The sequence below is a fragment of the Symphalangus syndactylus genome, chromosome 3 (assembly GCF_028878055.3).
Source record: "Symphalangus syndactylus isolate Jambi chromosome 3, NHGRI_mSymSyn1-v2.1_pri, whole genome shotgun sequence".
Classification (NCBI taxonomy): Eukaryota; Metazoa; Chordata; class Mammalia; order Primates; family Hylobatidae; genus Symphalangus; species Symphalangus syndactylus.
The window spans coordinates 80,321,427-80,336,132 of record NC_072425.2 but is presented as its reverse complement, the minus strand read 5'-3'; the positions used below and the strand labels follow the sequence as shown (position 1 = coordinate 80,336,132).

The 14,706-nt window shown below is 35.9% G+C and overlaps 1 protein-coding gene across 1 annotated transcript in view; it reads right to left on the bottom strand.

The window, feature by feature from the left end:
• Window positions 1-976: 976 nt before the first annotated feature.
• LOC129479374 (intraflagellar transport protein 74 homolog) overlaps window positions 977-14,706 on the bottom strand; it is a 107,607-nt gene continuing 93,877 nt past the window's right edge. The window contains 5 exon segments of the mRNA XM_055272388.2: window positions 977-1,218; window positions 3,174-3,234; window positions 7,381-7,506; window positions 8,064-8,112; window positions 8,114-8,225. Coding sequence (XP_055128363.1) covers window positions 1,100-1,218; window positions 3,174-3,234; window positions 7,381-7,506; window positions 8,064-8,112; window positions 8,114-8,225 — 467 coding nt within the window. The 3' untranslated portion in view covers window positions 977-1,099.

Below are 14,706 nucleotides of genomic sequence, written 5' to 3'. Positions count from 1 at the left end.
CAATAATGCTCACTCCTTTATTTAAATGTATATAGACTGAATTTGAATAATTTACCATTATAAATATTTTTAAAAATCAACATATGAGTAAATTTTAAAGTATGTAAATAATATCTCAATAAAGCTATTTTGGTTTAAGAAATCAATGTGTTGTTTCAGAAATACTGAAAAGTAGAGTTACTTAGTGAACACGATATCAGAGCAAAAATAGGGTAGTTTTAAGTAATACTTTATGCTGGCCAAGGTGACTCATTCCTGCACGATAAGAGAAGATATATCTACAGTTACTATAATGTCTTCCAGACTCTATGTCTCTCTCCCAATCCTACCTCTTCTAGCTTTGTTCCCAAATATTCTGGCTAATGCTTATAAATTAATCTACTTCAGTCCTCCTAATAGTACAAGAGAGTAAACGCATACTGCAGGGTGGCAATGAACAGCAGTGGCCATAGTCCAAAACAGCCTACTATAAATGTAGTCTTTTACCTAATGCTCTTCCAGGCATATATATGGGAAAAAATATTTTAAGAATTGCAAAGATTAAAAGTTTCTAATTCCAAATCTTTAGGTATAACTGCTATATAAAGAATATATGTTATATATTTACCTGTGACATTATATGGTCTAATACACATCAAATACAACTTATTTGAGAAGTAAGGTTCAAAGCTAAAAATCTCCCTTCTAATCTTACTAATTTTTTCTAGAAGTAAAAATTGACAAGGTTGATATAAGTGCTAAATCAGAATCATACTCCATGCATCCGTCCTAGAGTTGATACAAGAAAAGCTCATCTCATTTGTTGCCACAGATGGATTATACCAGCTAAATAAATTTCAATGGTCACTTTTAGTTTCTTTATCTCTTGGTTCAAATACAAGTAGCATAAAAAGAAAAGAAGATGGTACTTTTTAATATGCAAACCATTTATTGAACTATTTACTGTTTTAAAATATCACTCTTAGGCCACAAAATTATAACATTCAGAAATTTTAGGTAAACTCCAAAGGTAAGCTTTTTTTTTTTTTTTTTTAAGTCAACTTGTACCAAGTTTAGCAGCAAGAGGATACTTCCTTAGAGACTTTCAGTTGACTTAAACTCAGTTTCCGCTGGTGCTATGTAAAGCATCCACGATGGTTTTATTGTACTCTGCAATCTGCTTGGTCCCATTTTTCTTAATTGGCTGGTAATCACTCTCTTGACTCTTGGTTGCTATGACTAATTACGTGAGTTAAGGGAGAAAACAATGTCAATAAAAATCTAATTGTGGCTGAGAAAGGAACTAAATACTGATATTTTTCATACTGAAGATGGTATAAAAAAGCACAATTAGAATACTTTAAAATACAGTACATTATTTTAACAGATTAAGCATCAATTAAAACCTAAAATGCCAACCTAAACTTATTGCAAAAAAATTCATATACAATAAAAACACTTTTTAATACTTAATATGTTATGCATTTTTAATCTAATTCTGGTCTTAGAACAATCTAACGTTCAATGAACTAGTTCCCATATTTAAACACACATACACACATACACATACCACGTTCTCTAGAGTACCACAAATAATTTAAGGCAAATTTCTAGACTTCACTCTGTTCCAAAATCACCTACTTTATGTTGCACAAAATTCCAGTGCTAGACTTAGAGCATGCTGTGAACAAGTCCTCTATTTTTAAACGAAGTTGCACTAACACTGGCAACAGAGCACCTAAAACACCTTATCTGGAGGTAAGCTGGGGTCCAGGCTGCTTCTGAGCTGAAGTTCAGCACCACCCTAGGGGAGAACCTATGCTGCCACTGAGTCAGGATCTAGTTCTCCAGGCAGAGACACCCTTGAATGGGTCAAAGAAGGGAATAGGAAACAACTTTTAAGGAAATATTTGTTACAACTTCACAACACATGTTCTCAACAGCTGCTTGCTGCCTCCTCTAATCAAACTAAAAGTAAACAAGATGAGACATAAGTATCATCTTTGTAGACATATAATGGAGTTGAAATGGCTAAAACATGGATGAGCTTGGAAGTCAAACTTCTCAGGATCTTACTTAGTTTACCTCCCTTTGCTGCCCAGATATTCAAGGTAGAATCATATAAACAACAAACAACTATATATTATATATTATGTACATATATATATATATATATATATATATATATATATACTTGTGGATATATAACTATATGGTTATATATAATTCTCCCAACACTATGAGAAGGAAATATTAACTATATTTTAGAGATTTTAGAGATGATAGAACTCTGGGGCCGAGAGCAGTGGCTCATGTCTCTAATCCCAGCACTTGAGCAGGCCGAGGTGGGACTGAGCCTAGGAGTTTGAGACCAGCCTGGCTAAGTTGGCGAGACCCGTCTCTAAACAATAAAGAAATTCTTGCCATGTTTATCAGAAGATTTACTGATAATGTTTAACTTTACCCAAGCCCTGTGATCCTGGAAAACTGAATCTTAAGAGATGATACAGTTCTAGCTTGAACAGATTAAATTGTCCAAAGTTTGTAACTTATAAGCAGTAGAGTTAACATTTAAAATTGGATCGCCCGACTCCAAAATGTGGGCACTTAGTCACTATGCCACATTAAGTCTTTGTACTCCTTTTTTGGCAATTCCCAAAATCTGCTTTCTATTAGTTACTTGAGGGCGCGTGCACACACACACACACACACACACACACACACCTCTTAACTACTGTAGAATTGAAACAGTCATATTCATTTGATTTAGCTCAGTGTTTTGTACATATTTGGTATTTAATAAGTAGGTGTTGAACTAAATTTGAGTCTTTAAAAAAATTCCTAGAAAAAAATAACTCAGTCAACCTCATTTTCAGCTTTCTTTTTTTTTTTTGAGACAGAGTCTTGCTCTTTTGCCCAGGCTGGAGTGCAGTGGCGCGATCTCGGCTCACTGCGAGCTCCACCTCCCGGGTTCACGCCGTTCTCCTGCCTCAGCCTCCCAAGTAGGTGGGACTACAGGCGCCCGCCACCACGCCCGGCTATTTTTTTTTTTTTTGTATTTTTTTAGTAGAGATGGGGTTTCACCGTGTTAGCCAGGGTGGTCTCGATCTCCCGACCTTGTGGTCTACCAAGGTGTAGGGATTACAGGCATGAGCCACCGCACCCAGCCCCATTTTCAGCTTTTTAAAGGATACATTCTTTCATCACAAAATTATTTTGCTCAAGGTGTTGCCACTTTCTCTCCAAATTTGTAAGCTAAAAACATAAAAGAAAAATATTAATTAGTACCCATATTTAAAACAATTAAATGCCTTTCTAAGAGGATAAGACAAAAAAAAATCTCTCCAACTTTAAATCTTATCAACTTACATTTTATTGAGATAAAGCCATGGTAGAAAAGATTAAATAATAGTAAATACATTAATACAGTGATGAATCCTATAACACGTTCTACTCTATATATTTATTTTAATTATAAAATATTTTAAATGTTCATTATACCAATGAACATGCCAACTGAAAGACAATTTATGATTTTCCTTTCCCTGAAAAAACTTTTAAAAGAAAAATGGGGCATGATGGGAATCTCTTCTTAAAATCTGGAAGTCTAATGCCACAAATATATATTCAAACACTGTCAAAGGTTCAGCCATATAGGAGAAACTTCCTTATTTCCAGGGCTAAATTTCCTGTCTAATTCCACAAGCTGTGGTAAGAGCAGAGCTGCAGTGTGAAGATTATAAGAGAGCTGGTAAAAAGCTGGCATTGTTACAATAATTTCTGCATCAACGGGAAGCTAATGTGGATATCATATTGATGGTTGCTTCCTCAGAAGACAATTTTACTGTTACAGAATTAAATTGTTTTTCTGATTTAATTAACCTTGTAACTCTGGTTACGGTCTTTCTTTTTTAAGATGCACATAGTTTTTTCCAAAGCAAAGGACCATTTGAAAATTGAAATGCTAAAATTATGTTCCACCTGGACATTTCAAAGAAGTAATGATTATTTTTAAAAATACAATAATTGAAGCAACAGTGGAAATGTTTCTTTCTATCCTCACGTTAAAATAATTTTCAGGGCATAAATTCAGGCTTGATGTAGATCCATCTCATTGTTTTCTCCAAAGACATAAATCTAGATATTAGAATGAATCATAGCTAATTAATTATGTGAACTGTATGTGCTGTGAGCTGGTATTACTAAATCACATCCACCTCCCCCAGACAGGACCTTGAAGTTAAGATGGACTTAAGGAAGCAGTCAGCAGTTTCTGGCAGTAAATCTCTAATAACCTTCAGCAAAGTCAAGTACCTGACTTTTTTGTCATTGTTTCATACAAACAGGTGGCCTTCTTATAATGCATCAGACCTGTTAAGTGCTACAGGAATGGTATAAAAGCAATGCTGTGTCAGATGGTCAAATTCCTTTTACATTATACCTCTATATTATTGACTCCTTTAAACCTCCAAGGACATCATGAAGCAAAAATTCATTTTGAAAATCCGTTTTTCCCTAACTTACTTAAATAATCTGTTACATAAAATTCTTTATAGATGCCAAAAGCCAGTTTTCAAGAAGATAATTGTGAAAGATAGGAAGACCAGGATTTGATTTAATCAGTTGGGATTCACAAAAGATGACAAATAACACAGAGAAGGATTCAAAATTGTGGCTTATGTTATGATTTCCAGTTATCAATACATGGAGTTAAGAACAAAATTAGCAATTAATGTGGGGATAAACAAGGTAACCACTCATTGGCTCTAAGAAATGGTGTTTTTCAAGTGCTTTCCACCTTAAATCATCTATTCAGTGAATGAGAAGGGCTAATATTCCCTAAGAAGTATCAGTATTTTTTTCTAAGAATCACTGAAGACAATGACCTCACAAACTTTGTCTTGTTTCTTCCCCAGCACTCATCCTCACTCTAAACAACCTAAAAAAACTGTGTCACTTATAAGTCTGTATCTAGGTTTGCATATGAAGTAGAACAGAATAACTGGTAAATTTGAATTATGTAAATTAGTGACTTCTAAGCTTTTAGTAGTTGCAGCAAGCTTTCATGAGATTCTACCCTTTTCAAAAAGAATGTAAGGTGTATGTTGTTTTCAAATGGTACATCCATACAATGAAATAGCTAATGCTATAGAAATGTCACCAAAGGCCGAGTGTGGCGGCTCACACCTGCAATCCCAGCACTTTGGGAGGCCAAGGCGAGTGGATGACCTCAGGTCAGGAGTTCGAGACCAGCCTGGCCAACAAGGTGAAACCCTGTCTCTACTAAAAATACAAAAAAGGTAGCCAGGCATAGTGGCTGGCACCTGCAATCCCAGCTACTTGGGAGGCTGAGGCAGGAGAATTGCTTGAACCCAGGAGGTGGAGGTTGCAGTGAGCCAAGATCATACCACTGCACTCCAGCCTGGGTGACAAGAGTAACTCTGTCTCAAAAAGAAAAAAAAGGCTGAGCACAGTGGCTCATGCCTGCAATCCCAGCATTTTGGGAGGCTGAGGCAGGAGGACTGCTTGAGGCCAGGAGTTCAAGACTAGCCAGGGCAATACAGCAAGACCCCGTCTCTATAAAAAAATAATAAAAATTGGCTGGGCATGGTGGTCTGTGCCTGTAGTCCTAGCTACTCGGGTGGCTGAGGCAGGAGGATCGGTTGAGTCCAGGAGCCCCAGGTTGCAGTGAGCTACAATTATGTCACTACACTCCACCCTGGGCAACAGAGTGAGACTCCATTTTAAAAAAAAAAAAGGCTGAAAAAAGTTAAGAAAATGTTGAAAGACTGTATGAATAATTTTTTGTAAAAACAATATGGATGTATGATTGCAAAGGACGAAAAGACTACAAGGATATGGCACCAAATGTTAACAACAGTTGTACCTAGGTAGTGGAAAATCAAATGACATTATTTTTATTTTGCTCCATCATGATCACATAACTATATGAAGAAAAAGAGAGTTTTTTTTTTTTTTTTTTGAGACAGAGTCTCGCTCTGTCACCCAGGCTGGAGTGTAGTGGCGCAATCTCAGCTTACTGCAAGCTCCACCTCTCAGGTTCAAGCCATTCTCCTGCCTCAGCCTCCCGAGTAGCTGGGACTACAGGCACCCGCCACCACTCCTGGCTAATTTTTTATATTTTTAGTAGAGATGGTGTTTCACCGTTGTTAGCCAGGATGGTCTTGATCTGCTGACCTCATGATCCGCCCACCTCAGCCTCCCAAAGTGCTGGGATTACAGGCATGAACCACCGTGCCTGGCCAAAAGAGGGAATTTTTAATGCATTTAGGGTTTTAAACCATGTGTGCAAATTTCTAATATAGACTAATTAGATATAAGAATGATCAATCTTTTTCAGACCATAGTTATTGACTTTGTATATGACACATAATGCTTCATTCAATCATTCAACGAATAATTGCTGAGCACCTACTATGTGCCAACCAATAGCACAGTGCAAGAAATAAAGTAAACGAGACAGACATTGTCTCTGTGCCGTCAGAGCTCTCAATCTAGACCTCATACACTGTTCAAGTAATTATCAGCAAGTTGAGTGATATGAAAAGGGGGCTGCAGGTATATATATCTATGCATCCTATGTAAATAATTGGAGATATGAATTAAGAAGTTCAAGGATATCTGGATTGCTCTTTATAGCATTATTTCAATGGTTTTAAAACTAGAAATTACCTAAATATCCAATGAAAGGGAATTGGTTCAATATATTCTGCTACATCCATGTACTAGAATATCATTAAGCTATTAATATTTTTTAAAAGTCAATATATATATTGACAAGGGAAAGTACTTATGATGTATAGTTAATCATGAAAAACAAGCTCCTAAATGATACGTAAAATATGGTACAATTTCTATAAATGCATAGAAATAAATGTGTACCTAAGTATATGCATAAATATGTGTATACACCTATCTATCTATCTATCTATCTATCTATCTATCTATCTATCTATCTATCCATCTATCTATCTATCTATCCATTGACTAAAAGAACCCACACTAAAGCAACAATAAGCATTCTCTCTTCTGGGTGGTGGGGTACTAATCATTAGAATTTATTTTATTTGTGATCTTACGGATTTTTAGTTTCTGTATTAGTAATGTTTCACTTCCAAAATTTTTAAAAGATACTACCCCATGTATCTTAATAGTTGTACCCAAGACAGTACCTAACAGAGTTGGCTTTCAATATAGGTTTATGGAAGGTAAGAAAGCAGGAGTCCATTCATTCTGAATGAAGACTGTACAGAATCTGGCTGTCTTAAAAGTCAGAAAATCTAGAAGGTATATAAAGCAAATTTTAAAATAAAAAAATGATTGTTTTGGGGTGAAAATACAGACTAAGAGAATTTCAAAGTCATTTAAAACATTTTTTACCTGAGAATGTGTCTCATTTTCTTGCAATTGTGTTTTTAGTGCCTCATATTCTGTGTTTAGCTTCTCCATTATTTTCTTAAAGGCATTTCTGCGGGTTAATAATATCATTCTCTCCTGACGTAATTTCTAGAAAGATCCAAAAGAAGAGACAGGTTATAGAAAATATGTAGTAAGCCAATATAAATCATATTTAACTTAATTTCAGTAACTATATTCTGGTAAAATTATATCAAGGCTATAACTACTCTAAAACCTGTTTGTAAAAATATCCTTTCAACTATAAGCTATGTTAACATTATCTATATTAATAACTCTATTAATGCTGCCATATCTCTCTCGACCCTACGAAATTTAGTCTAAATTAATGTAAATGGCAATGGAAAGCCACTGACAAGTTTCAGGTAGGATAGAGTCATAATCTAAACTGCATTTAACGAAGCTCACATCTGCTGAAATGCTCTGTATTAAGTAGCAGCTTATACCTTGCTTTTCAATTTTTGCTTTTCTTTACAACTTTAAGTCACTCTAAATTCCAACTACATATGTAAACATTTTTATTTTTTCTCACTTACATATATAAAATAATCAACTTAAAATAACAAATCCTATAAACCACAAATATATTACATTTGATCAAGAAAAAAATCTGAATTGTAATTCTGTAAGACTTGGTTAACATTTACCTTTTCCTTTTCTTCACCTGATGATTTTAAAGCTGGCAAATCATTATGTCTCCAGATCAGCTGTCATTTGCTTAATTTTGCTTTTTAGAGAATGCTGTTCTTCAGTCATCTTACTTTCTAGAAGCTCCATTTTCTGCAGATCCAACTGCAGACGTTGACTCTCTGAAACATAAGAATTTAAGGTGATAATCAAAATTTTATTCCTTTCACATAAGGAAATATAATGCGACTATTAAAAATCATGTTTTATAAGAATATCTGTAAAAGAAATATATGTTCACTGTAACCAGTGAGATAATATAAACTAAGAAAAAAAAATACTCATCCCCTCAGTAACCAATTTCAGGTAACCAATATATTAGGGAGTCAAGTTAACCTGATATCTATTAGCCACAACTGTCTCCATGCTAACAAACATGTAAGTTTTTTTCTTGCTTAGTAATATAATCTATATGATGAGATAAAGACACATTATTTTTAATAGAAGCATGACACAGACAGTTACGTAGGGAAAAAACCAAGTTACAAAACATTATATATATATTTGAGCACAATTTTATAATTGCACATATAATCAACTCTTACTATCTGTGGTAGTATGTCCTATGAAGTTATTGTGAACAATGAGTTAGCAAATATTGAACTATTGCTCCCAAGGGAAATACAGGGTTAAGTTCCTGTGAGCCTTTAGTCACATTTTAGTCAATTAGCCAATACACAATCTTGCTTTATGTGTGTTTGTTTAAAGACATTTTATTTACTATAGGTTGTAGATTCACTAACATTGAACTCACAGCCAACAGCACTGTAACTTATGCCTGAATTAAGTTTACCTGTCACACATTTTCTCCATAAGGCACATCATGGCCTTTGTGCTTAGGAATACTTAGCACATCAGCACTTTGCTTGGGGCCATTTAAATGGCATGATCACCAACAGAAAGCACAAAAATGCAAAAAACATGCCACTAAATATACTGCAAAAAGGAAACCTGTTTATAGTATGAGAACTGATATAAGAAGGCAGAGTGTTGCCTTTTTCAACTTCTGTTGGCAATGTGCATGTCAGGCTGTTGAAATTTTTCACGAGTCTGCGCATGTCCACAAATGATCATGAAAATGCTGCAAGGATTGATTTGGGGGGTACAAAGTAACTTTAGTGAGAAGGCAAATTCACAAATATGAAATCTATGAATAATGAGGAGACCTGTGTGTGTCTCATTCTTCCATTCAAAAATATCAAGCATCTACTATGTACCAGGTACTGAGGATATAATAGCAATCAACAGAGACATAGTTTTCACTCAGGGAGCTGTATTTTAGAGGTAGAAGCAGGCAATTAAATAAGTTATTTACAATAAACTGGATAAATATGAAAAGAGTAGTACAGGGTGCCATAAAAGCATGTAGCAGGGATGAAGAGAGCTCTCTAAAGATATGCCTTTCAATTAAAGGCTTATGGTTTATCAATATCACACAAAGAGGAAGGTAAAAGTGTTCCAGCAAAAACAATCACCATGTGCAAAGTCTAGAGGTAAGAAAGTCTAGTACCTTTGAGCCAGTAACAGAAGTTCAGCATACTGAATAGTAAATGAGTATGAATGAATTTGAAGAGTAAAAAACAATGCTTCGAAAGTCACTGATTTGAGAAAAGAGGCTGTTATCCAACCAAAATTTTTAAAGTTAGTATAATTAAGCCAGTATTTCTTGAATGTTCCCTTTTATCCCTTTGAGAGTTTTAAAAGTCAACCACAGCAACATACACTATTTAAAAATATATATGTATATGTACACATAAATAAAAATATGTGTATAGCAAGACTTAAATGTTGTTGCAAAGAGTTTTGTTTTGTTGGATTCTTATCTCTACCAGGGTTAGAAATAGTTATGAGAATCAAAGAGCTGAACAAGTGACTAAGGTTTATGCTATTTTAATGCTCTAAATAGGAACTGTTTTTAGCCTGTAGATATTTTGACTATTTGGAGTAAACACTGATACAAATCTAATTGCAAGTTTAATTTGAATATATACTAGGGAAATACATTTAAGAACCATACAAATTGATTTTTCTTGATAAAAGGAGAAAATGGTTGGTATAGGGTAAAGTTTACCTTCCTTTAACAACAGGTCCCCAATGAAAAGCTAAATGCTACTCCAAGGGAAGAGACAGGAAGAGGATGCAGTCTAGTTCCTTCTGATATGCTGTGAAGTTGCAAAGTCTACCGAGCAGTGTGTACATAGTAGCAAAATCTCAGAAGGAACTACTTTGACCCGGGGAAGTGTTTCTAAGATAGTCTGTCATCAGCACATTTGTTTACTCTCTGGAGTTTCCTTTCCAAAAATATAAATAAAAAGTATTGCTGATAGATGCCTTGCCTCTTTGCCCATGCGGTACACCAGTGTTTCTCAACCTTTTTCTCACGTTATTGATTCCCTAAGAAGTCGATTGCGGACTCTTTTTCCCCAATCACCTCCCTCCCCTGAAATTTTTACATCACCCATGTGATGTGTAGCCATTTAGGTATGGTGACCTCTGGAGGGCCATTATAATATCTAAGTTTTCTTCACCCTTCCCCCAAGAAGTGATTGCTCCATTAAAAAAAAAAAAAAGGCCGGGCACAGTGGCTCACGCCTGTAATCCCAGCACTTTGGGAGGCCGAGGCGGGCAGATCAGGTCAGGAGATCGAGACCATCCTGGCTAACACGGTGAAACCCGTCTCTACTAAAAATACAAAAAATTAGTCGGGCAAGGTGGCGGGTGCCTGTACTCCCAGCTACTTGGGAGGCTGAGGCAGGAGAATGGTGTGAACCCCAGGAGGGCGGAGCCTGCAGTGAGCTGAAATCGTGCCACTGCACTCCAGCCTGGGCGAAAGCGAGACTCCGTCTCAAAAAAAAAAAAAAAAAAAAAAAATGGAGTAAATCTAAATCCATTATATCTGAAAGGCGAACAAGAATATTATAAACCTCTCATGGTGCTTTCAAAATACAAAAAATTTCTTGAGGTGGGGGATGGTGTTAGGGAAAGAAAGAAATAATAAATTATATGGGTGGTTGAAGTTAAAATGAAAACAATGTAGTAAATGAAATTAATTATAAGCATCAAAGAATTTAACCCTTACTAAGAAAAATGTCCAGCAAAATCCTTATCATAGTATTAAACTGGATTTTTATCTCCATTGAAGCCAGTTTTCAATTTTTTTTTCAAACTGTACATCTTTGGAGAACACATAATGACTACTTTTTTTTTTTTTTTGAGATAGATTTTCGCTGTGTTGCCCAGGCTGGAGTGCAATGGCGTGATCTCGGCTCACTGCAACCTCCACCTCCCGAGTCCAAGTGATTCTTCTGCCTCAGCCTCCTGAGTAGCTGGGATTACAGGCTTGCGCCACCACACAGGCTAATTTTGTATTTTTAGTGGAGATGGGGTTTCACCATGTTGGTCAGGCAGGTCTTGAACTCGTGACCTCTGATGATCCGCCCGCCTTGGCCTCCCAAAGTGCTGGGATTACAGGCGTGAGGCACCTTGCCTGGCCCATAATGACTAGTTGTTAAAAGGAACTATAAACACAAAGTATAAAGTATGGAATGAATACAAAGTCTTGATTATGGAATTTGTTTCCTGGTATTGATTTTTGCCTTTTAAAAAATGTACATTTCTTGACAGCTGTTACAGAAAGATAGCTTAAAGGGGGAAAAACCTGTTGAATTTACATTCACTTTAGATAATGAAAAACTTAGGCATGACGGTCTAAAATACAAAACAGGTTTTCTAGATGAAATAATAAAACTATAAAATTATTTATAGAAAAGAGGAAATACTTTTAAATATTCATATATGTCCAAAAGAAATGAAAATAGGATCGTGAAGAAATACTTACACACCCATGTTCACTGCAGCGTTATTCACAATAGCCAAAAGGTGGAAGCAATCTGTCTATAGATAGACTTTAAAATATGATATATACATGCAATAGAATGTTATTCAACCTTAAAAAAGAAACTCCTTCTTTGCTACAACATGGATGAACCTTGAGGACATTATGCTAAGTGAACTCAGCCAGTCCCAAAAGGACAAATACTGTATGACTTCATTTATATGAGGTAATTTAAAGTAGTCAGACTCATAGAAACAGAAGTAGAACGGTGGTCTCCAGGGGTCAGGGGATAGGGAAATATGGAGTTATTATTCAGGAGGTATAGTGTTTTAGTTCTGCAAGATGAAAAAGTTCTAGAGATTTGTTGCACAACAATGTGCATATAGTTAACACTATTGTACTGTACACCTCAAAATGGTTAAGATGATAAATGTTATGTGTTTTTTTACCACAATACAAATATACTCACAGTCAAACCAACAGTAGTTATATATCAAGAATGTAACTCCTCCAGTTACTTGGCATATAGACATACAAATAAAACTATGGCAAACAAACTCTCAACAAATCTGGATATAAAATAGGCTTAAATATAGCACTTATATACCTATATCACCACTATTAATGTAATTAATAGCATTCAGTATGCATTTATAGGTCCATAATCCCTTATCTAAAACTCTTGGACAGTTCTATTTTAGAATGCAGAATTCTTTGGATTTTAGAAAAGTAATATAGCACATATACTAATGATTACATAACTCCCACAGCAGGGTCTGAGGGGAATACCTTGTCATCAAGTACATGAATATTTCTATAGCAAAAAGCATAAATAGTCACACTAGGTAGGATAATTAAAAACTATAAATAGCCTCATGTCAGATCAGGTCAGGTCAGGTTTTGCTGCCAATATCTTTTTAGATTTTGGGAATCCAGACAAAGGTATTATGGATCATTATTTCATTTCAAAAATCTTTATATATATATATTTTTTATTATACTTTAAGTTCTAGGGTACATGTGCACAACGTACAGGTTTGTTAAATATGTATACATGTGCCATGTTGGTGTAAATAACTTGTCATTTACATTTAGGTATATCTCCTAATGCTATCCCTCCCCCGCTCCCGCCACCCTACAACAGGCCCCGGTGTGTGATGTCCCCCTTCCTGTGTCCAAGTGTTCTCACTGTTCAATTCCCACCCAAAAATCTTTCAACATTCTTAAGTTAGCAAATATTAATTAGGTCTTCATTTCTCACTGTCTCACTAACTGTAGTAATTCCAGGTAGACAAAAACATAGCTAATTCAAAGCTGCAACACACCAGCATAAAGAACACCCATAGAAGCCATTAGTTCATAAACCAAAGATCCCATACAAATTTTTACATGACTTTATCCTAGTCTCTTTAACCTCAACTTTGTTTATTTGTATCTAATCTCCACCTGCACCATCCCAATGGCAGCCATTAGCCACATGTGACTTTTGAGCCCTTTTAAGTATGTCTAGTCCAGGCCAGGTGCAGTGGCTTATGCCTGTATTCCCAACACTTTGGGAGGCCGAGGTGGGCAGATGGCTTGAGCCCAGGAGTTTGAGACAAGCCTGGAAAACATGGTGAAACCCCATCTCTATTAAAAATACAAAATATTAGGTAGGCGTGCTGGTGTGTGCCTGTAGTCCCAGCTAGTTGGGAGGCTGAGGTGAGAGAGTCACCTGAGCCGAGGAAGCAAATGCTGCAGTGAGCTGTGATCACACCACTGCACTCCAGACTGGGCAATGAGAGTGAGACCCTGTCTCATAAATAAATAAATAAATAAATAAATAAATAAATAAATAGGGCTAGTCCTAATTGAAATGTCATGAAGATAAAATATCTCTTTGATCATTTTTATATAGCTTATGTGTTGAAATAATATCTTGGCTGTATCAGTTTAAATAAAATATATTATTAAAAGTAATCTCTTTTTACTTTTTCAACATGGCTACTGAAAACTTTATACAAATATAATCTATATCGGCATTACATTTCTCTTGGACAGTGCTGCTCTGGTCTCGGGATAGCAAGCATGACTGAAACTAATTAAAATTAAACATCATCTCTTCTTAACTATCCAAGACTGTGCCCTACGTACTTCCATTGCTCCTTACGCTTACTTCTATCATAGCATTATTTCACTGTATCATAACTGTCACTCCACCAAGTTGACCGTTTCTTGAGGAAACAGATTAGATTTTTTTAAGCCTCTTATACCGACAAAGATTCAATCCTTGACCAAACTAGCTAGGCTCCTCTGAGCTCTCTTCTCAACTAGGCCTCAACCTCTGCCTATAAAAATTCCACTCTCAGCACAAATGATTTCATGCACCACCTTCCACCCACATTAGAAGATTTAAACAAACAGTTTCTAACAGCTCAAGTCTGCATCCCTGGGATGACCCCATCCCCACTTGAAGTGCCTGCCAGACAAAGCTCAAGGCCGCCAAAAGAATGTACTATTTATCCTAGCCCATACTGGTCAACAGGCCCCTGACTACCCTTTCTTAGGGCATCCAGTTGTGAACCTTTCCTCTGTACCTTTAAGATGTATATGTGTATTAGTCTATTTGCATTGCTATAAAGGAATACCTGAGACTGGGTAATTTATTTTTAAAAAATAAGTTTATTTGGCTCATGGTTCTGCAGGCTGTACATGAAACATGGTGCCAGCAACTGCTTCTGGTGAGGGCCTCAGGAAGCTTACAATCATGATAGAAGGCAAAGGGGAGC